The 22364-nt window shown below is 56.5% G+C and overlaps 1 protein-coding gene across 1 annotated transcript in view; it reads left to right on the forward strand.

The window, feature by feature from the left end:
* IGSF9B (immunoglobulin superfamily member 9B) overlaps nucleotides 1-15738 on the forward strand; it is a 39720-nt gene extending 23982 nt beyond the window's left edge. The window contains 9 exon segments of the mRNA XM_055819428.1: nucleotides 586-812; nucleotides 962-1046; nucleotides 2461-2622; nucleotides 3369-3414; nucleotides 4758-5409; nucleotides 5411-6067; nucleotides 6069-6385; nucleotides 14956-15077; nucleotides 15390-15738. Coding sequence (XP_055675403.1) covers nucleotides 586-812; nucleotides 962-1046; nucleotides 2461-2622; nucleotides 3369-3414; nucleotides 4758-5409; nucleotides 5411-6067; nucleotides 6069-6385; nucleotides 14956-15077; nucleotides 15390-15613 — 2492 coding nt within the window. The 3' untranslated portion in view covers nucleotides 15614-15738.
* Nucleotides 15739-22364: the final 6626 nt, after the last annotated feature.

Raw genomic sequence — 22364 nt, forward strand, 5'->3', positions numbered from 1 at the left:
GCCCTTTGCCTTGGTCCGTGTGCCCTGTCTGCTGGGGACAGGGATGGTGATCAGCAGCAGTAGTTTCTGGAGGTAGTTTGTGGAGGGTCCTGGATGAAGTGCGTAGACTTTGCTGGATGCATGAAGCTCCTGAAAGCTTGTCCTCAGAGACGGCGTGGGAGAGCTGTACTGTACCAGTCACCTTTCAGATCTTCCTTAAGTTCAGCTGGGGTCAGGAGGTATTAATAGAGCACAAAATCAGTTGCGTGCAGCTCCGAGTGGGAGCTATCACAAAGGGCCTTGCGCTGGTGCCTGCCTGGGAGCTGTCTCAGGCGGAGGTGGGAGGAAGCAGGAGGTTTTGTAATGCTGTGCCCCTTTTCCTGGAGCCACGCCATCGTTAGTCCCCTGCTTTTTGGAAGGCCACTTTCATATCTCTGAGATAAGAAAGCACGTGCCCGAGATGTCCTCTAAACTCCTGGAAGGTGGGATCCGCCGTCGCTGCGGTGGTCCATCTGCCGCTGATGGGGCACACGTGGGGAGAGCGTCCTCTGCACTCCCCCCTGCTGCGTCTCAAAGGTGTCCCTGTCCCATCTGCTTTGTCTCCAGCATTCCCTGTAACAACTCCAGAGCCTCTGGTGTTGGTTACCCCACCGAGGTGCCTAACAGCCAACCGGACACAGCAAGGCGTCCTCTTGTCGTGGCTTCCTCCCGCTAACCACAGCTTCCCCATCGACCGCTACATCATGGAGTTCCGCGTCGCGGAGAGGTGGGAGATCTTGGACGATGGCATCCTGGGGACTGAGAGCGAGTTTTTTGCCAAGGACTTGTCCCAGGTAAGCAGGGCCTGCCCATGCCATACCTCTGGTGTTGCAGCATCTGCTGCAGCCCTGGGGAAGCTTTTGGGGTGGCTCAGTCCCCGTGCTGGGGTCTTCAGGATGCTGGGCTGCAGTGAGGGTCCTGACCGGTGTGCTTGGTGTTTCAGGACACCTGGTATGAGTTCCGGGTCCTGGCAGTCATGCAGGATCTCATCAGCGAACCCAGCAACGTTGCTGGCGTGTCCAGTACAGGTAAGGGGTGGCTCCTTCTACTCCCAGCTGTGGGAGCATCTCTGCTTCTGCAGGTGCTTGAGCTGGTGCTGGAGTCATGCATCAGTGCTTGCTTATGACAGTGGTGGCTGGTTTTGTGCTTTTGCCCGAAGCGCTCGGATTGTGGTCTGGGCTGATGGGTGCGCAGTTGTGATCAGTGTCCTGGGCACGTTGCTAACCCTGTGCTGCCTCCCGATGCAAACAGACCAGCAGCACTCGGAGCCGGCGAGGACAAACCGCCCTATTTAGTCCTTCCTGCCGAGCGCAGTTTTGTCGGGCGTCTGCTGGTGCAGAGTGGCAGCGGATCTTGGCTCTGCAGGGTGCCTGGAGAGCAAAGCTCGGACCAGGCACTGCGCAGCCTGGAAATGGGAATGAAAGGTGCAGAGAGGGAAACGTAGCGCTGCAGTGCAGAGTCTAAGGAGGAAAAAAAAAGCTTTGCAACAGGAGACTGCAACACGCTGCAGTACCCTGCACCCTGGGTGCTTGGAGGGATGCTCCTTGGGGAAGGGACAGGGGAGGGTAGGTGATTGCGATGGGGAAGGTGAGGGTGGCAGGAGGAGATGGGGATGCGGGGAACCTTGCGTTGATGCTCTCGTTGATGCCCTCGTGGAAGAGCTGAGGAGCCACCCAGCGCGGCTGTGCGCAGGAATGCAGCGGTCTCTCTCTGCCCCCACGTGGTGCCAGCACGGTGCTGAGAGCCTGCTTGCCTGCCTGCCTGCCTGCTTGCCTGCCTGCCTACTTGCCGGCCCTTGCTCCTCTCGCACCATTTTTCTGATGGGGTTTGGCAGCACCCACAGGGCATGTGCCCCTACCCCGGGCAGCTGTGCCCTCGCAGGCTGAAGGCTGGGGATCCCGGCAGGTGAATGGGTGCTGATGGGGCGTACGGATGCAGGGCAGGAGCCCTGCGGTGGGCAGGGTTGGCATCTGCAAATGGCCGCAGCAGAATTCTGCTGGCGGTTCAGATGGGCTCATGGTTAGGTGTTGTGAGGGTCTGGAGCCCACTTTTCATTGCAAAGCTGGAAGGAAGCGTGGACAAACAGGGCAAAATACCTTGTGCTGCTGCAGGGGGTTGTTTGGCCAGGAGATAACTGCAGGTTTGGTGCAGTTGTGTGCACGTAGATATAAATGTGTATTCCTGTGGCTTGGAAGCTTCTTCCCTGGGTGTCCAGCAGCGAAGGCCAAAAGGTTTATGTGGTATGAGGTTGCTAAATCCCTTGGCAGTGGCCTGCAGCTGCGCTGACTGCTCTCCCTGGGTGGGCTGGGCTGAAGGCAGACCCTTTACTTAGCGATTATTGTTCCTAGTACCAGTGGCCTGCACACTGTCGTAGGTCCCTGGGGGTGGCAGCAGGCAGGAGTATATTCGTAACACCTAATTGTTGGGCTTTTCCCCCCCCAGACGTATTCCCTCAGCCTGACCTGACGGACGAGGGTCTAGCCCGCCCAGTGCTGGCTGGCATCGTTGCCACCATCTGCTTCCTGGCTGCCGCCATCCTCTTCAGCACACTCGCCGCCTGCTTCGTCAACAAGCAACGCAAACGCAAGCTCAAGCGCAAGAAAGGTGAGCCCATCCCCCGTGTGCTTCCTTCCTCCCTCCCGCTTCCTCCTCGTTTCTCTCCCCTGGTTGTGTTGTGGTGGTAACCTTCTTCCCTGTCTGTCTCTTCTTCCGTCCGTGCGCGTCCTCAGGTGAAGCCCTGACTTCATCCCTCGGCTGTGCCTGAAAGCGCCCGTGGTCGGGAGCGGGAGAGGCAGGGTGGGTGACGAGGCGACAGAGAAACTAGCCTGGGATTTCCGAGGGAGCGCTCTGGCGTGGTGATAACTCCTAGAGCTGGGGGCTTAGGGCTGGGGTGTCCTCTGGGCCAGAGATGCGGGGGACCGCTTGTCTCCTCGAGGTCCCCCCGGAGCTGGGCTCCCCAGCTGCTTTCCGCCCAGCCCGCGGCGGGCAGTGCCCGACGGCCGCCCTAGGCTAGAGAAGAGCCCCGCAAAGGAGACCCTGCCGCTCTGCTCACTGAAAGCTGGGACTGCGGCCGCCGTGCCGGAGCGGCCGGTAGGGAGAAGGGCGGCCGGGGAGCTGGAGAGGGCAGGGGAATCGGCTCCTTCTCCTCCAGCCTGCGAGGCTGCGGCAGCAGGATGGCCAGGACCCTGTGACGGGAGCTGTTTGTTGTCAGCAACCATTAAAGCACTGGAGCAATGAAACCTTGGCTTCTTGTTGAGTGTCTTTTGTGGTCTTGATGTTGTTTGTCTTGTCTCTGTCGTGTTGCGCCTCCTTAGCGTTTTCTCTTCTTTCCCCTTTTTATTCTCTTCCAGACCCTCCTCTCTCGATAACCCACTGCAGGAAGAGTTTGGAGTCCCCGTAAGTATCTGTCTTAGATGCAGCACCAAGCTGTGGGTCTTCAAGGTGCCACCTTCCTTACAGTTGTTGCAAGACTCAAATGGAAAAGTCTGACCTTGTTTGGTTGCTTCTGATGAGTTGTTTGGGGCGTTCCCTGAACCTGAGGGAACACAACAGTTCACAAGAGGCCAATGGGCTTTGGAGCAGAAAGCAGCAGGAAAAAAACACAGCAGACCGTAAGCTAAGAGATGACCCCGCTGGATCTGTGAACGTTGACCAAAGCTGGAGTTGACTGTTGGAACTCAATTACACCCCCAGCTTGAAGGGGCTCCTTAGGAGAAGGGCTAGCCTGCTGCCTGTGGAGTCCTGTGTGCAAACTCGGTGTAGTTTTTGAGTCGTTCTCTGGCTCTTTTCTTGGGGAAATTCAGAGAATCTTACACCTGTATCTTTTCTTTCCCCACGGAGAGTGCCCCGCTGAAGCCTCTTTCCACATGTGCCCAAAGGTAGTGGCTCGTGGTGCTGGAGTAGCCGCAGCTCCTTGCAGAGCCCATCAAAACCATGTGTAGCTGCTACAGCGGGGCACCTTCCCGATGTGAGCGTGAGGGTCTGACATGCGGATGCCTCGTGCTTTGGCTCCTCGACTGTTGTAAGATGTCCCAGTGCTGGTGGATCTTTAATCTTTGCTTTTTTTTCGGTTCGTCCATTGCACTGAGATAACCATGCCTGCGCTGTCTCTGTTGGATCTGCTACTTTTTCCTTTTCGGTGCTGTCTGTCCGGAGCTTTCTGGATAGGGATGAGTGAACTTTTCGATGCTGTCTGCCTTTTGAGGCTCTCAGCCTTGAGTGTTGAGAATGGGGGAAAAAGTTGGTCTGGAATGGATCTGTCAGTGTCTCCAAGTGAGATGCGGAGTTCTGCAGGAGGGGACGTTTGCCTGACATCCCTCCTCTCGGGGGCTTTCCTGGGTCTGGATAGCTCAGGTGAATGTAGGAAACCTTTTGAAGGAGTTGGAAGTGAGCTCTGGATCTGTCTTTTGTCCTGCTGGGGCTGCGGAGCTTGTTGTGAGGCGTTGGTGGAACTTGTTCCAAGGTGTTGGCGTGAGCTGCCTGCCCCGGGGGGGATGCCAAGTGTGCCAAGCTCCGCTTCCGAGGAGTGGGGATGATGTGCGCTGCTGCTGGTCCTCTGGCCTGTGCCACGGCTGGGCAAGGCTCTGCTGTCCTGGTTAGCCTCCGCAAATTTCTCCCGGTGGTTCTTCTTTTGAGAGCTGGTAGTGCTTTGTTTTCCGGATCCGGCCGGTGGTTCTTCTGGGCGAGATTTCCTTTCCTCCCCTGGGTGACTCTCTCGGTTTTTCTCCCCTGTGGTCTAGGTTGTCTTCCGGCAAGGTGAGTCCTGAGAGCATCCGCACGCTCCGTCCACCCTCGGAGTCCTCTGACGACCAGGGCCCGCAGGCCAAGCGGATGCTGAGCCCCACCAAGGAGAAGGAACTCTCCCTTTACAAGAAGACCAAGCGAGCCATCAGCAGCAAGAAGTACAGCGTCTCCAAGGCGGAGGCCGAAGCTGAGGCCACCACCCCCATCGAGCTCATCAGCCGCGGGCCGGATGGCCGCTTTGTCATGGACCCGGCGGAGATGGAGCCCTCCCTGAAGACGCGGCGGATCGAGGGCTTCCCCTTCGTGGAGGAGACTGACATGTACCCCGAGTTCAGGCAGTCGGACGAGGAGAATGACGACCCCGTCGTCCCCACCTCCGTCACCGCCCTGAAAGCCCAGCTCACCCCTCTCTCCTCCAGCCAGGAGTCCTACCTTCAGCCACCAGCATACAGCCCCCGGTTCCACCGGGCGCTGGAGGGTCCCGGCACCCTGCAGGCCACCGGCCAGGCCCGCCCGCCGGCCCCCCGGGCTTTCCACCACCAGTTTTACGGTTACCTCAGCAGCAGCAGCCCCGGGGAGGTGGACCCACCGCCCTTCTACATGCCAGAAGTCAGCCCGCTGAGCTCAGTCATGTCCTCCCCACCGCTGCCCCCCCGAGGGGCCCTTTGGACACCCCACCATCCCCGAGGAGAACGGGGAGAACGCCTCCAACAGCACGCTGCCCCTGGCCCAGACCCCCACGGGGGGCCGGTCCCCCGAGCCCTGGGGCAGGGCCGAGTTCCCCTTCGGCAGCCTGGAGCTGGCCCCCGCGCCGTTCCCCCACCAGCTCCAGCCCTGCGAGGCGGCCGAGGGCACCCAGCCCACCGGCTGCCTTCCTCGAGGGCCACCCCCCACCTCCCTCCAGGTGGTCCCCGCGTCCTACCCGGGCATCTTGCCCCTGGAGGCACCAAAGAGCTGGACCGGCAAGTCACCCGGCAGGGGCCAACCCTCTGTGCCCACCACCACCAAGTGGCAGGACAAACCTATGCAACCCATGGGATGTCAAGGGCAGCTAAGACATACCAGCCAAGGTATGGGCATACCCGTGTTGCCTTACCACGAACCGTCCGAGCCCGTCGGCCCCAGCGGCACAAGCACATTCAGCCTGGACACCAGGTGGTACGAGCCCCAACCCCGACCTCGGCCCAGCCCTCGGCAGGTCAGGAGGGCTGAGCCCAGTTTACATCAGGTGGTGCTACAACCTTCGAGGCTTTCTCCTCTGACCCAAAGCCCCCTCAGCTCCCGCAACAGCTCCCCGGAGCTGACCCGCCCGTGCCCGGCCCCGGCCGGGCATCATCCAGCAGGCGGAGGTGTCGGAGATCACCCTGCAGCCCCCCGCGGCGGTCAGCTTCTCCCGCAAGTCCACGCCGTCGACGGGATCCCCCGCGCCGAGCAGCCAGGGGGGCAGCCCCAGCTACCGACCTACCGCCACCTTCGCCTCCCTGGCCACTGGCTTCTCCGGCTCCCAGGGCTCCTCCCTGCCCGTGGACACCATGGATGTTTTCGGAGACATCCCTTCTCCAAGGAGGGCCGGCGAGGAGATTCTCCAACCAGAGCCGACATCCACCACGGTAGCCGCCACGGGGTAAGTGCGTGAGCCCCATGGTGCCCCCCCCGGCCCCCTCCCCGGCTTCCCCCACCCTGCCTCACCTGCTCCCTCTGACTCCCTCCCCGCCATCGCCATCCCAACTCTTAGGGTCTCTCTGGGCACGCTGCAGCATCCCTTTTGGAGACGGAATCCCGCGGGCTTTGCTAGGAAGAGGCTGGTGCCGCGGGCGCGGGTTGCATGGCCGCTGCCCTGGAGAGCTGGGTTTTAGGCAGGCGATCATCCCGGTGCCGGTGGCACGCTTGCCTCCTCCCCGGCTGCTCCCTTGGGAGCCTGAGAGCGCCATGACTCGGGCTATGGGCCGTCTACCAGGCGTGCAAAGGCCTGGCTCCCGGCTCGCGTAGGTAAGTGTCCTGGTGTCACTGGCAGTTGTTTCCTCTTCTAGCTGCTGGCTCTTGGCTTTCTTCGAACGTTAGGGCCGCCGCCGCCGCGCCTCTGTCTTCCTCCTCTTCCTTCCCGCGGAGTCTAGAGAGCTTTAATGCATGACAGAAACAGCTATCATGGTCACCGCCCCACCTGCAAAAGGGATGCTGCAGCCCCAGGACGCGGGCAGGGAGAGATCAAGGACTTAGCCACACCAGCAGCATGTCAGGAGAGGAGGAAAAATAAAAATAAACTAACCCCAGCGGAGATCGGGAGGCTGCCGGCACGCTCAGATCCTGCCCTAAAGAGGGATGTGGCTGCACTAGACAGTAGCGGCTGGTTTTCCAGGTACCAGGGTTGCTCCAGGCAAAAAGCGTCTCTCTTTCTTTCTCTTCCTCTTTCTTCCTTTCTTTCTTTCTTTCTTTCCTTCTCTCTCTCTCTCTCTGTATTTCTCCTCTTTCTCTCAGTCTTTCACAGCACCTCAGACCCCGTAGCCGTGCTTTCGTCCCATCCTTTCGTCTCGCTTCATTTCGGCTTGTTGTCTGGTGGGGTCGAACCCCCCCTCTCCGGCTTGCGGCAGAGAGGAGTCGGGGGGCCAGGGCTCCCGGCCCCGCGGAGCCGGCGTGGTCGGAGGCGTACGGAGAAGAGGCGTGTGTTTCGGGGAGGGGGGAGGCAGCGTTTCACCCCGCAGTGCCCTCCGCATTTCACTCCCTCCCTCTGGTACCTGGAAGCGTTATGGCCATAGAAAACCCCTCCGGCACGGCACGGCTGGGGTGCGCAGGGGGAAGGAAGGAGGGCTCAGGGGAGAGGATGGGGAGGGAGAGGAGCTGGATGAGCCTGAAAGGACGTGTGTGTGCCTCTGGAAAACACAGCTACGGAGCGAGGCAATTAAGCACGTAGACGTAGGTCCATGTCTCCTAGCTGGGGCACCCCGAGGAGACCCAGCTCCAGGAGAGATTTGTGTTAGAGCAGCACTGTTGTCCGTGCTTTTATGCAGTGTCTCCATTTGCTTTGTTGATTATTGTTTTCGTTTCTTCTTTTCCTTTCTCTTCTGTTTCTTTCCCCCTTTCTTCTCCAGCCTCGTTTCGTTTGTGTTTTGGTTTGGTTTCTTTCCCTCCTTTTTCCTTTGGAGTTGTTGACGTGCTGATGTGTTGCGGAGCTCGGCTCCTTGCGGGTGTTGATAACTGCTTTGTTTTTGATTAATCTCAGCTATCTGGGCAGTGTTGTCGAGACAAGCTTCTCCTCAGCTCAATAGGTAAGGGTGATCCATGTCCGAAAGGATGGTGTGGGTGCTGTGGAGGGTGGCCGGGAGCGGGGCATGAGAGGGGACATGGAAGGGGCTTTTCCAATACCATCTCTTCCTTTAAAGGGGAATAAGGAATCCGAAAACACTAGGAAACACCTCTGGACGCACAGTCTCTGTGGCTTTTGGGTTTCCCCTCCCAGCAGCACGCCGCTGCTCCCTTGCCTTCGGGGAGGCGGTGGGGCTGGAGAAGCCCGGTGGTGGCAGCCGTGCCTTCGCGTTGGGATTTGGGATGAGCCAAGCTGCGGTCTCCCCGTGGCCACCCTTCCCTGGGGGACGGTGACACGTGGCACCCTCGGCCCTGGCAGGGCTTGCGTGGTGTTAGGGAGGTATGTGTGGAGGTGGGGTTGTCCCAGATGATCTGAACCAGGAGGAGCTCATGGCCACCTCCTGGAGCCAGGTAGAACAGCCACATCTGGAGCAACCAGCTTGGAGTGGGGCTCTGAAAGTCAGTCCCCGATTGCAGTCCAGGCCGTGGAGAATTTTGTTCCCATCAGTACCTGGATCTGTTTTCTTTTTCCCAACTCTCCTCAGTCACGGAAAACAGGAGAAGTCTGTCTCTCAGGGTGGGATGCCATGGATGGCAGCAGCGTAACTACGGTTCCAGGCTGCCAGTGAGATGTTTTATCATTCCCATCACAAGTGTAGTCATAGCAAACCGTGCCGCCCCACCTCTGAAATACTCCTTGGAGAAATCTTTTAAGACTTCTTCTGACCTAGCTGTAATTAAACAGCCCTAAGCAGATCTTGGAAGAGTCTCCCAAGAAAATACCTGTTGAGCTGCCTTCACGGGGCTGGTTTCCTAGATGGAGCCATAGGCATCCCTAGAACTGAGGTGAGGTAATCGGGAGATGGTTTTCGGACCTTAGAAGCAGAGAATCTCACTAAAACTGCTAAAGCCTAACGGGATAAATCGTTCCCAACCCCAGGGAATGTCAGCCAGGCTGGTTATGAAGGGAGAGGTGGGATTGCAGATGCGACTGTTCCAGGGCCTGGCCATGCCCAAGCTTCCTTAGGACAGGTCTTACAAAAACTGAAGCTTTGCTGCCTTGGACGGGAAGAGTCGAAGTCCTGGCTGATGCTTTCCTAGCAGCCCGAGGAGCCTTGCTGGACTGGAAAAGAGCCTCACGAGAGAGGGATAGGATGCCTAGAGAAACCAGGTGGATATTTCCAGGAGAAAGCGAATTCCTCCACCTGACCTGGAGGGTTGTTCTGGGGTGGGGAGAGCAGGAGAGGTGAGGAAGGAGTGTTGGGTCCCGGTGCTGGGAGCAGGTGCAGGATGTGTGCTCCATGGAGGAGCCATCCTCTTGGCATGGCAAAACCCCTCCGGTTCAAGCCTTGCAGCCTCCAAAGCTCTTGGGTGCTTGGCCATCACCTTCTGGTTTTCCCTGCTGATCCCAGGGCAGGGTGTCCCATGAGGAGCAAAGCGTCCCACGAGGAGCAAAGCTAGCACCAAGCCTAGGGGAGGTCTGGGCTGTGCCAGACTTCTGGAGAAACAGGGAAGCCTCACTGAGGATGTGGCTCTTTATTCTTTTTCTGTGGCGCTTCCCTGCTCCGGGAGTGTTCAGGGACACGAGTGAACGTGGCTTTAGAACAGCAGAGGCGAGTCCAGGCTCACACCCGAGTTCGGTGTGGCTCTTGCACAGATCCTGGCTGGCTCCTGATCCGGTGCTGGGTGTCGGGGGCTGATGGGGGCTTCAGGAGCAGGATCATGTTGCCCAGCAGAACGCTTGCTGAGGAGCAGCCGTGCGCCCTACTCAGAGATGCTGCTTGGGGTGGGAGTTGCCCAAGCGACTCCAGAGTCGTCATCCCCAAAAAGGGGAAGCTAGAAGAATAAATCTCACTTTAATAAGCGAGAAATCCTGTAAAGAGCCCAGCCAAGTAATTTCTTGATGATGCGGGGTCATAAAATTGTCAGTGCGTGCAGAGCACAGGGATTTTATACCAGGCCAGCCAGATTTCTGTGCTGCAGTAATAAAAACTGAGAGGAGGAGAGGGAGAGGCAGTTTGCGGGGCTCGGTGGCGGTTGCAGCACAGCGGCTTTTGCTGGCTGAAGGTCAGGGAGCTTTTACCGACGGGCAGGCTTAACCAGTGCCGTTCCTGAGTCGGCACGAGCAGTTTTCCCATCTCCTTCTCTTTGGATGCGGCGCGCAGCGATGCGTTTCCTCACTGGGAAGAGGAGGCTGTCGTCTCCCTGCAGAGGGAAACCCAAAAACCACAGACAAGGCACCAAGCTCCCCCGTCCCTCGGCACCGCAGCCTGCCCTGCGTGGCCCCCCCGGCCCCCCCTTGCCGGGGCAGCGCTGCCGATGCCGGGAGGTCGGGTGCTTGGCTGCGGCGTAGCGTTGGGTGACGAAGGGATGTCGGCGCCAGGCGTGCGGGAGGAGGAGCACCCCTCGCTCCCCGCTTGAAAGAAAACAGGTTCCCCTTTAAAGACTGTCCATGTGCTGATCCTCTGCATGTGTTTCATGCCTCCTCCCGCTTGGAGAAGTTGTGAGTCCGCTTGTCTGAGTGCGTTTTTCTTTTCTTTCTTAATTATTATTATTTTTTTCTTTTCAGTCTCTTTGATTTACTTATATATTTTCTTACTCCTGGTTTTCATTTCTCTTCCTCTTTCCCCCTCCCCTTCCCCGTGACTGTATCCCCCTCTTCCTCTCCAGTCCGGCCCCTTTTCCCTCGCCCTCTCTCCGCCCCGCTCCTCTCTCGTCAGCATGGTGAAGTCTGTTGTGTAGATGAGTTGTGGTGTCTGCAGACCTGTAGAAGGGACCCCCTTCTCTGGTGTGCTTCTGCTGTGACCAGCCCCTGCCTCCCTCGTTATGGTGCCTTGGCAGCAGCAGCAGCTCTGGGGCAAGGGGCCGTCACCGCTGTGTTTCTCGAGCACCTCTCGCGCTGAAGGATCTCAAGCGATGCGCGATGGCATGCTGGGATGGAGGCAGCAGCCAGCGCTGTCTCAGAGCGGAGGGGGAATTCCAACTTGGAGGACATCTCATGGGACCACACAGGACTTGAGCCTGGGATGGAGCCTCGTGTAGGCAAATTGAGCTCTTCATCTGAGGAAGATGAAGGGCTGAAGGGCACGGTGGCTGAGACATGGGGGGCACTGGTCCAAGTGGATGCTCTGACTGGTCCAAGTGGATGCTCTGACTGGTCCAAGTGGATGCTCTAACATGTCCAAACTATTCCTGGATGTCAGTGTGGCTTGACCCAAAGAGGGGAGGAGGCAGGGAATGTGTGTTGAGACCTCCACGAGGTGAAAGACGTGTATTGTGCCCTTGAATCTCCTGGACCTTTCCTTTATGTGGATTCCCCCTTTTGGGTGGGAAGAGGTTAGTGATGATCTCATGGGCCTTCTCCCTTACATCTTTGCTTTGTACATGGAAAGACGTTTGAAGAAGAGCAGCTGAGATGCCTGTTGGGTTGCGTAGCTCTTCTCCCCTCCTGCTTACCTCCTATCCTGGGACTCTCTGAGGTCCCCCAGTACCCTTGCATCCTTTCCAGTACACCTCTCTCTGCGCAGCTCAGAGCCTTGCTCGTTCAGAAGGGTTGTCCTTTGAAGATTTGAGGAAAACTACTGCTCCGGGTGTTTGTGGCACCTTGCAGGAGGCTTGCGTCAGGAATTCATGTGCGCTTCTTGAAGCTCCTTTGCTTGGCTCTACACTGAAGTCTCTAGAAGTTCACCCACCTCCCTGAACCTCTCGTCTGTTGGTGTTCAAGCTCTCTGTCGTGTACGGGCAGCTGCCCAAAATGCTAACTCTGGGGGCAGGAAGAGGCTTTTGGCTGAGCTTAAAATGAAAATTAATTTGAAAGAATTGGAATCCTGTGAAGAAATAAAGGGTGGGTAGAGCAGATAAAATTTGGCTGGTGAGTAGCATCGTTTCATCCTCCTCTGTATCTCTTCCTTGCCAGAGGTCAGACAGTATTTATGGTGACACATGGGTTCAGTGCGCTTGCTGTTTATGTATGTGTGTATAAATACAAGTCCAATTACGGAGAACTCGTGGAAATGAGCTTCAGGCAATTTCCTCATAATCCCTTGTGTAAATCTGTCTAATTTTGTCAACATGCCACAGTAGCATCGTCTTAGAAGAAAAAAAAATATGGAAAGAGTAAGAGCCTTCTACAAGTTGAACTTTAATATTAGCAAAGTCATCTGGGTGGTGGAAACAGGCGGTGGAAGGCAGATGCCGACGGGCAGGACGGTGGCAGGATCACCGAGCTTGCTGATGTCCAGGGCTTGGCACACGTGAGCTCTGTGGGAGATGGACTGGGGCTGGAGCAGCTGAGGTCACCGTTAGCCAAGCACCTGCATGGATGTTAACTGTTGCACAAATCACAGAATGGTGGATGTAAATGGGGAAGAGTCTGCTATTGACCATTCAAGTGGGAATGACTGCAGGGAGGTGCCATGCTGCTGGCCCCTCTGGGGCGCTGGGGTCATTCTCTGAGCCGCTGTGTGCACAGGGTGCAGCGTGGTGGAGGTGGTGGAGCTCAGTGGGCAGCGCCCCAACAGAACTGGGAGCCGCCGCTCGCAGCATTTCTCATGAGAGGCTGGTTGTACTGGGAAAGAAGGCGTTCAAGCACTGCGACCGTATGGGTGTGTAAATGTCATCTTTCCTACGGGGAAAGCTCTCGCTTGGATCCAGCCAGCAGGACTACCAGCTTGTCTAACGAGTTGCTTCATCTTCAGCTGATGTGCTGCTCTGCTGAGAGCTGGAACAGAGCCTCTCCAGGAGCATCCGCGCCTTGATGTCTCTGTTGCGATGGGAAACATGAAAAGGGGCTTTTCTATACCCAGTGTTTGGGCTTCTGTTGCATCTGCTGTGCCCCAGCTGCTTCATCAATTCACATTGCGCTTTTCATGGTGCTCTCCAACGCTGCTAGCAGAACTGAGAAGCTTCGCAATCACAGACGTCTTCAAAAACATCCCTTTCTGCTTCCCAAGGGGAAGAATCCCTCAGGAGCTCTTCGCCTGTGCCACTCCAGCTGAAGTATCGCTGCTCCAGCAGCCGCTTGGGATCGCAGAGTGGAGCGTTGCTGTCATGCCGCGCTCTGCAGCGGTGGCACATGTGGGGACTTGCAGGGGAAAGCCTGCAGGGTGTCTTCAGGGCCGGTGAGGCTCCACCTGAAACCCAGGGGAGAGGAGAAGCTCCAAACTGACCCTCGGTGGATATGCTGGGGCTCTGTGCCCGTGTGCTCGCCCGTTCACTGCTGCTCCTGTCAGCACCCTCGGGGGTTTTGCAGTGCTCGGTGGGTTGCAGCTTACTGACAGACCGGGCTGACTTCATCCACGGCTCTTGGGTGAAAGCAGGGGTCTGAATGCACTGGTGCTGCCTCCTTGCAGCCAGCTGAGGCGGCTCCTCTGCCTGCCCATCCTGGTGCCTTGTGAGGAGCCCATGGCTGATCCCTGCCCCAGTCACAGACGCCTGAAAATGCAGGAGCTGCCATGAGCGCTGTTCCCTCCGTGGCTGTTTTGAAAAGGTTGGGTCGCTGACCTTTGGTGACCAAGTTGTGAGAGCAGAAGAGCGTCATCTCCTCCTTTGAAGGGTAGGACAGGCTTGTTAGAGGTGTGCTGGTTTAAATCCATCCTCTCTGGAGCCTGGCTTCGAGCGTTGGCTTTATTGCAATGAAAGGTGCTTTGTGGGTGCTTCTTCTGTCGCCTCTGGATGCCTCGTATGCAGGTTGCTTGATGGCGACTTGGCTTGATCCCAGGTCGTTACCTGCAGCCTCAGCCTTCTGTGGCATTAAGCGTTGGTGCAACTTAGAGGGTTGTGAATGTAAAATGGAGAGAGGGAAGGAAATGAGAAAGCAGCAAGAGGGGGGGATGCTGTGATGTGTTATAGATGAGAGCTGGATGACCGCTGTCCTAAGGAAAAGGTTTTCCTCTGTTCCCTACAGCAGTCATGCTTTCCAGCCCTTGGATTGGAAAAACAGGTACAGTGAAGAAAACAGAAAAAAAAAAAAAAACCCAACTAAAAAAATCCCTTTGCAAAGGGGAGACCGCTTAACCATGAGCTGATTCTTGTAGAAGAGTTACTCAGGGGCTAAAGCTGGAAAAGTAGTGCTTACAACTGCTGGCTGTCCTGCAGGAAAGACCCCTTTGCAAACCCCCTCCTTGTCCCTCACAATCGAACCTTGTCAGTGTTTTCATTTCAATGTCCTGTACCACAGGGCAGGAAAACCCAGCTCCCAGCCGCTTGGTGTGAACGGAGTAGATGCTCCCATGCTGTTGCGTTTCTATTGTCGCCTATAGCAGGGACCTGGGTACGAGGTACTGCTCCCGGCTGTGTCGGCGTGTGCCCTTCGTGTCCCTGTCTGTCGTGTGGCCCCTGGTTTTTTTGGCTGTGGGAGCAGGGTGGGCAGGATCCTGCCTCCCTGGTGCTTGTGGTGCCGGTGTTGTCCACCCCAGGTGGCTCATGGTGCCCGTGTCGATGCTGCTGTGCCGCTTCTGCCTGTCTCTTCCTCTCTTTCCATCCCAAGGGGTTTCCCACCACTTCCCAGAAATGCCTTATCGGACATAGGATCTGCCCCGTCCTTTTTTTGTTTAGCGGTGCTGGCATGGCAGGCAGGTGAGCTGGGGTGCCGGCGGCTCTCTTGCCGGGTGGGCGTTGGACGTGGCCGGTGGGACCGGTGGCACTGCTCGGCGATGTGGAGGAGGCGCAGGGGGACGGCGGGGACCCCGCAGAGCAGCACGTGCGGGCGCCTCGCTTCCTCCACCCTGCGCTCCGGCATGCCTGGCTGGCCCCGATCCCTCGGCCCTGGGTTTCTCACCTTTTCCTTTTCCATGGCAGAGCTGGCTGGGGTCGACCAATCCCTCACTGGGGACGTCCAGAGTCCCAAGTGTGGCTGAGAGCCGCTGATGGCGCCTGTCTGCTTTTCCTTCCTAGAAAACGTCCATCTCCGTCCGGGGACGCTGCTGCACCTGAGAGGCTCGAAGCACTGAAATACCAGCGGATAAAGAAGCCCAAAAAGTCATCCAAGGGCTCCTCGAAATCCAGAAAACAACCCAGTGAGTGTGAGGACCCTGCGGTCCCCAAGAGCATCCCCTCTGTCCCACCGTGGGCAGAGCTCGGGCACGTCCCTGCCAGCCTCAGCACCGGGGGGGTCTCCAAGCCCGTGGCGGGATGCTGCCCTCACCACTTGTCCCCCCGAAGGGATGGCTGTCCCTCCCCTGCTCCAAAGGGAGTTACCCCTTGCGTGCCTCTCCCATCTCTAGTGATCTGTTTCGGATTTGATTTTTGAGCGTTAATTTGATCTCCCCCGACGCGCAGTGCTCTCCCCTCTCGCCAAGCGGCCCCATCTGCCTTCTCTCCCCCTGCAGACGGCTCTGCCTCCCAGGTTCAGCAGCTTCCCAGCTCTCAGGTACTGTGGCCTGACGAAGCTGTCTGCCTCCGCAAGAAGAAGAGACACCCTCGTCAGGACCCCTTTGCCCGCCTCTCGGCGCTGAAGGACGACCTCTGCCACCGGCAGCTCCCCGAAGACCAGACGGCCATTCTCAACAGCGTGGACCACGACGACACCGGCGGGCACGCCACGTTGCTTTAGCCTAGCGCCAGCTCGAGAAGGTTAAACAGGAGGGGGTGGAGGGAGCTGACATCGTGCTGCCGGGGGACGGAGGCTATGGGGAAGAGGGGGGGGGGCACCCCCACACTGCTGCCTCCGCCGGGGGGTTCGGCGACTCGTGGCGGGGATGAGCTGGGGGGGACCCTGGGGCAGGTTGGGGGGGACGGGGAGGATGCCTGGGGCTGGACGCTCCTTGGATCTGCTTCTCCCCCCGCCCCCAACCCAGGTGGCTTCGGTGGGGTGGGAAGGGTGGCGTTTTGCACCTTGGTTTCGGGAAAGATCTCTAGGCTTAAAAGGCATAGGTGGAGCTGATAACATCTGCTTCCGTAGCACGCGAGTAGGGAGAAAGTGTGGAATTGAGCAGCTGGCCCTCAATCGCCGGAAGAAATTAAATGACACAGGGTGTAATTAATTGACAAGAAACTAACAACCCAGACGGGAACTGGTAATCCCATGAATCTGATTATGATAAAAACATGACCAAATAATCCCAGGAAAGCTGTAATTGTGAAAACCTCCCTGCGTCCCCCTTCCCAGCCTCCTTTTATGTGAAGACAACAGCAACAAAACCATCCGTGGCATCTTTCCTTACCTATCTCTGAAAGGGAAACCCAGAAAGACCCCGAGCCTTCGAATCAGTCCGAGATGTGAGAAATCACCAGTTGTCTGTGCAAATGCATTTGAACCTAGTGCGTGCTCAACTCCGTGTGAGCACGCAGGTGCGGGACTGTTTTCATCTGAGGGTGTTTTCCCCCCAGATACGGTGTGTGTCAGCTTTGCTGAGGGTGGTTTTGATTAATTCTGCCTGACGCTCTGTATATCGCTGGCAAATGTTCTTCAGTGCTGTGTAGTAATGTGATTTCTTACTACGGTAACGTTTGTCATCTTTATTCATAACTGCAAAATGGGGAGATGCTGCCACAGGTGTGTGAGCAAAGGGGGTTTGGCTGCGTGGTCCCCAAAGCCTCCGTCGGCAGATGCTGAGCCCGGGCAAGAGGGGCTGGAAAAATCCCCAGCTCTGCGGATGGAGATGGATGGCTCCTCGGAGCGACTGTGCAAAGCTAAGCCCAGCGTTTCGTGTCACCTTAAAATGCGTTGCTGCTGGTTTCACTGTTTTCCCCTTCTTTCTCTTGCTCCAGCCCAGCCATGTAGGCTGTGACACCCGCCGGGGTCGTGTCCCTCCCTTTGCCCCATCCGAGGAGACCTGCTGTTCCCCTCCCGGTAATGCTGTTCTAACTCTTCACCAGAATGTATTTCCTCTTCAAAATGCTTAGGGTAGGTTTAGCGGCCGGTGGTTTTCTGGATTGCATAGGCCTTTTTTTTTTGTTTGGTTTTTTTGTGGTTGTTGGTTTTTAGCAGGAAAGGTGTAGCCTGCTCTGAGAACAGCCGGGCTTGCTTTCCTGCTCTGCCTCCACTCTCTGACTGCGTGGCCTTGGGCAAGTCACTCAACCTCTCTGTGCCTCAGTTCTCCCATCTGTAAAATGGGGATAAAGTCATATTTGAGCACTTTGGACAAGCACTTGGTCACATACAGACTGCAAGTGCTATGTAAATGCTGAGTGCTAATACCAAGTGATTCCTACCTTTAAAATATTTAGAGATTTCTTTTTTTTTAAGTGGTAAAATCAACCACTGCATCCAGGTTTGCACACTTCTTCCTCTGCGGTAAAGTGCTAAACCCTCCAGCCTGCCTGGGAATAAAATTCCGAGTGTTTCATGTGGATATTCTTGCTTTGAGTGGATTCAGGCTGTAGAAGAAGCGTCAGGAGAATTGAAGAGCCTGTAGGCATGTTTTTTGCCCCAGGCTCTCCATTTGCATACTAAACTTTTGTTTATTCCCAGGTAGAATTGCCAAGAGATTCTCTGTAATCTCGCCTTTAATTCTGCTTTGCCTTGGTTATTGCTCTTGCTGCTGGTTGAACCTCAAAGGGCTTAGATGTTTGGAGAAAGACGTGAGCTCTCAGCTGGCCGGTCGGGATGCGGCACCCCGACCACGCCACGCTCCCGGGCAGTTTTTAGGTCGGAGCCCATTTATCCCTCTGCCCAGAAGCATCTGGTTTTAGAGGTCGTGCTTCCTTTTCCAGCAGGATGCTTGGAAACCTGCAACCACGAAAAGCAGAGCACCGCGTCTTTTCCAATCTCAAAGCCCTGACTTTGGTTTGAACCACTTGACAATGAATCCTCTAAATCATGAACGAGATATTTCCGAGCTTTAACAACTTCGTGTAGGTGGTCTTCAAACTGTGAGCAGGTTTGTCTCGGGAAGGGGGGGGGGTGTCTTGTAGAAGCGCCCCTCTCTTTCCAGCCTGCACCAGGGTTTTTTATTGAGCACGTGATGAGAGACCTGATGTAAGAACCTCAACTATCGAAGTGAGAATTCAACTTCGCTAACAGTATGACTGCGAATTTCTTTTGTTTGAGTGTGTTTTAGGGATTTCCCTAGAATCTGCTCGGATCTGAATTGATTTAATGCCATTCGCCCGCTCGGCAGCGGGGAAAACTCTGCCTGGCTCACTTCAGCTCGCCGGTAACGTCAGCGGTGTGGCGAGCCGGGCTGCCCCGACGGACAGGTGACAATCGGGGCTGGGGGACGCCCCGGCTGGGGGGAGGCGTGGAGGCTTTGTGCTGGCCGTGCCACGGCTGACTTGCTCTTCCTTTCGCTCTCGTTGCCTCAACCTCTCTAACAGAAGGTTGTTTTCTCGTTTGAGTGCTTTCCAAACTATTTATGACGCCCGTTTGTATGGGCAAGGCGCTGTCTTCAGGCTCTTGAGGTCGCTACCTCGGGACTGTGCCCCTGTCCCATCTTAAGGAGCTCTAGAGGACTCGGAGTGCAGGGAAGGTTGACGGAGCGCGCTGGCTTGCTGGGTCAGTCTTTTGAGAGTTGTTTTCCTTTTGCAGGTGTTTTGAGCCGCTGGGCCCCCTGCTTTTCATGGTCTTCGCCCTTTAGAGGCTGGAGCGGCAGCCCTCTCTCTTTCAGCCGTGTACCTGCCACGCTGCTGGAGTGGGAAATCCCGCCCGGGCGCCTCATGGAAGCGGCTCTTCCCTAAAACCATCCTTAACTCCTTTCCCCGCTAGACCGAGTTACCTTCTGATAGACTCGGGCTGTGCTTTGGCAGACGGGCTCGCCTCTTGCTTTGGCAACCTCCTCGCTTCTCCCAACCCTCTGGTTTCCATGCCCTTCAGGGGGTCGCTCCTCTCTCCTCCCGCGGACCTGGGACATCGAAGCTGTGTCAGACGATGCCAAACGCTTCCCCCATTTCATCCCTGTTTGAACTTCGTTTCGCTTTGGTGGTTTGCAAACACAGCTGCTGCTGCTGCTTCATTATTATTTTTTTTTTCTTTCATGCTGCAAAATATATCTTGATTTTTATCTTCCTGGGCCAAACTCTCTTATTTTGTAAGCTTGTCTGAGGTAGACGGCTCTTGCTTTATCAGTAAGCGTATGATTCCTCCTTGCGCATTGCGAACGTGATGTGTTTCATCAGGTCCCTTGGCAAATCCCTGGCCATGGTGACAAAATGCCTCTGAATCACAAGAATATTTGTCCCTGGGCTCCCCCAAGGTGTCAGCGCAGCGCGCACCGTCCCAGCTTTGAGTGGTCCTTGCAGGTGCCTCTGCCTGTGAGGTGGCTGCAGTGGGGATGCTCCAGCGCCGCTTTCGCACCACTGCGGGGGTTACAGAAGTCAGCCGCCCCGAGCCAGGGGAGGGGACGCGGAGAGGTAGGTACGGGGACATCACATCACTGAGATCCCTCAGAGAGAGGGGGTGGTCGTGGGGAGCCATGCCTCGCACGCTCTCCATCAGCCCCGTGCTGCCTCCTTGCAGGCAGGCGGCGGGGCAGGGAAAGGCTTTGCCTGCTTTCCCAGCTGCAGCTGCTGAGCAGTCGGCCACGTATTTGTAAGGTGACTTTGCTGTGCAAACCCACTGATGTTTTGGTTTTGCAATGTTGACGTGAAGGAAAATGCAAGTTGGTGTAAGTGGGGAGAGAGGAGCATTTAGGGCTGGCTTCTGGGGGCCCCGCTTCGGTGCCAGCCACTGACTGCACCCACAGGCACTTGGAGCGATGGTTTTGTAGGATGGGGGGAGCTGGAGGGTCCCGTGGTCTCTTCCCAGCTGTGCCACAGACCAGTATGAACCGGGGCTGGGACACACCGGCACAGTTGGTGAGCTTGCCGGGTGCCCCCCAAGCAGGGAATTGTCCCCGCAGGCTCCTGGGGGTGGTGGGGAACGTTGGTGCGAGCGGGCGATGGCTTTCCCAGCGTGGGATGCAGTGGGATGCTCGCCGCTGCTGTTGTGCGTTGGTCACTTGCGACTTGGAGGCTGGTTTTGGTCACTGGTGGCTTCCAGGCGGTTGGTCTGGGGTTTGTCTCCTTGTCAGCGGGTTCAGGACCAGCCGCTTTGGAGGAAGGCTGGAGGTGATGGTGTTTGGATATATAAATAAATAAAGGGAATATAGAGAGAATAACGCTTTGCTGCACCTACCTGCAGGGCTGTGAGGGCTCAGGGTTTGTGCTCGGCAGGGCTTTGTCATGTCTCGTGGCACCCGGGCACAGCGCACGTATTTGAGACTTCTCGCTGCTCCTACCTTGCCGTTTGTGCTAGGATGAAATCTGCCTGGGGCTGTGGTTTCTCCTCCTGCCTCAGGCAGTGATGTCGGTTGGGGAGTTTGCTGAGTTTGGGGTTGGTTTCAGCTGTAGTTCTTGGCTGGGGGTATTTTTCGGTGAGGCTGGACCGGCTGCCAGCTTTAGGGATTTCCACATGTCCCGCGTGGGCTCGCTGTGGCCCCAGGCTGCCCGAGTCAATGCTTTTTGTGGAAGGAAATTTTTTCAAGGAACCGGAGTAAAACACACTGTATATATGAGATATAAATACATAGAGAAGTGTAGGACAAAGATAGATAGGTATGCAGAAGTCCAGTAGATTTGCATGTCGGGGGTTATGTTTGTCTCTAGGGGAGAGTGTTTAGAGCTGCGGTGGAGGGGGGGGGTTGGGATGGACGAAGCCGGGCAGGGGGCTGGGAGCAGCTGGAGCCTGGGGGGATTGGGGAATGGAAAGGCACAGCTGCCCCATGGCAGGCACGACAGGCGCTGCATCCCCGCTGCACACAACCAGATCACTTATTTTTTTATTATCCCCTCTTTTTTTTTTTTTTTTGTTCATTGTCTATGACTCACCCCGAGCTGTGATATTGAGGAGCAGGAGTGACAGGTCCTCTCCTTTGAGTGTCCGATGCACATGGGACATGACATGGGGAAGAGATGTCACGTTGCCTCATCTCTGGTGCGATCAGTTAAAGAAAAAGCACCTCCACGCAGAAACCCTTCCCTTGAAGTCCCTCTAGATGCTGCTCTCCAGTTACTCATGTGAAAGCATTTTGCTTTGCATCTGTTCTTCCCAGAAAAGCATGAGTCAGAAGGGATGAGAGGGATACGGCTAAATTTGTCCCTTGGGCTGAGGAACACGGCGCCGGCTGTGCCAGCCGGTCCCAGCAGTGGCTCCTCGGTGGGGCGAGATGTTATTCACAACGTCCTTGGGTTGTGATTTTTTTATTTTTTTTTTTTTTAACCCTCATTAGCAGGACTTTTAGGATCCGAAGCATAGAGGGGATTCATTCCCCATTGACGCCAGAGCCGGTACTGGCAATGTGTACTGGTGCTGGGCATGGGGGCGGCCAGATTCCTTGCTGGATGCCCGCTGCTCCCCAGGAGCCCATCCCCATGCTGTCTGGGCATGGGGCAACCCCCGAAGAAAACAGGCTGTTTACTCCCATTTCCCCCCTTCGGCTTAGTTTGGGGTTTTATTTGTAATTTTGCTGAGTATCTTTACTCCTCTCTCCCGGTGTTTGCTGGGGAGGAGAGGCCGGGGAGCGCGAGTTGTTCCTGTTGGAGGTGACGGCTGAGCTCTGTCACCTGCTGGAGACACTCAGGTGCCTGGAGAAACTTAGCCATGACCTTCATTTCCATCAGTCTGTACATCCCTGCGTGGCGAGGGCTGGTGCATGGAAGTTTCTGGAACAGCGCTGGAGACAGGAGCCTGTTCCCGTGGGTGACTGGGATGAGCGGGAGCCACCCGGTGCTGTGTTTTCCCGGTTTTCCATATTTATATGTGTTTTGGCCCAGCAGGTTTGTGCCGTCTAAGGTTGTGCTGTTCCTCCTCATTCGTGTGGCAGTAGGTGACTTGCCCGGCGGCGCTGGGTGACCTCAGGACATGTGCGGATGAGCATCCCCCATCCCCAGGGCTCTGGGTGTCTTTTGTTACGTGCATGGATGGATGAAGGACCGTACCTGGGGAGGGGGTGGGCAAGAGAAGCGGGGGGCAGACAGGCTGGTCCAGGCTTAGGGGGTTCAGATGTCGAAAGCATGCACTGTAGTGGGTAGCTAAGGACTTTTATACTGGTTGCAGTGGGGTGGGACATGTGGTACAGAGGGGCTGGCATCCCCTGGGGAGGAGAGTTTGCTCACATTTTTGCTTTACCATCAAAATGACAATTTCTCTCCCAGAGGGGCTTTTGTTCTTGTTCTCCTGGGGTTACAGGGGACCAAGAGGGCTGCAAAGGGGGGGTGTCCATCCTCCCAGGGGGACAAGGCAGTCCTGTGGTCTGAAAGCTCCTCTGATGTCCACCCCCTCCCCCCCAGCACTTACATTTGAAAAAAAAAAAATAAATACTTGAGAAGTGAGCCCCAGTATCTCTAAAGAAATGATATTGGTGTATTGAAACTGCATTGTATATAAA

The sequence above is a fragment of the Falco peregrinus genome, chromosome 15, assembly GCF_023634155.1.
Source record: "Falco peregrinus isolate bFalPer1 chromosome 15, bFalPer1.pri, whole genome shotgun sequence".
NCBI lineage: Eukaryota > Metazoa > Chordata > Aves > Falconiformes > Falconidae > Falco > Falco peregrinus.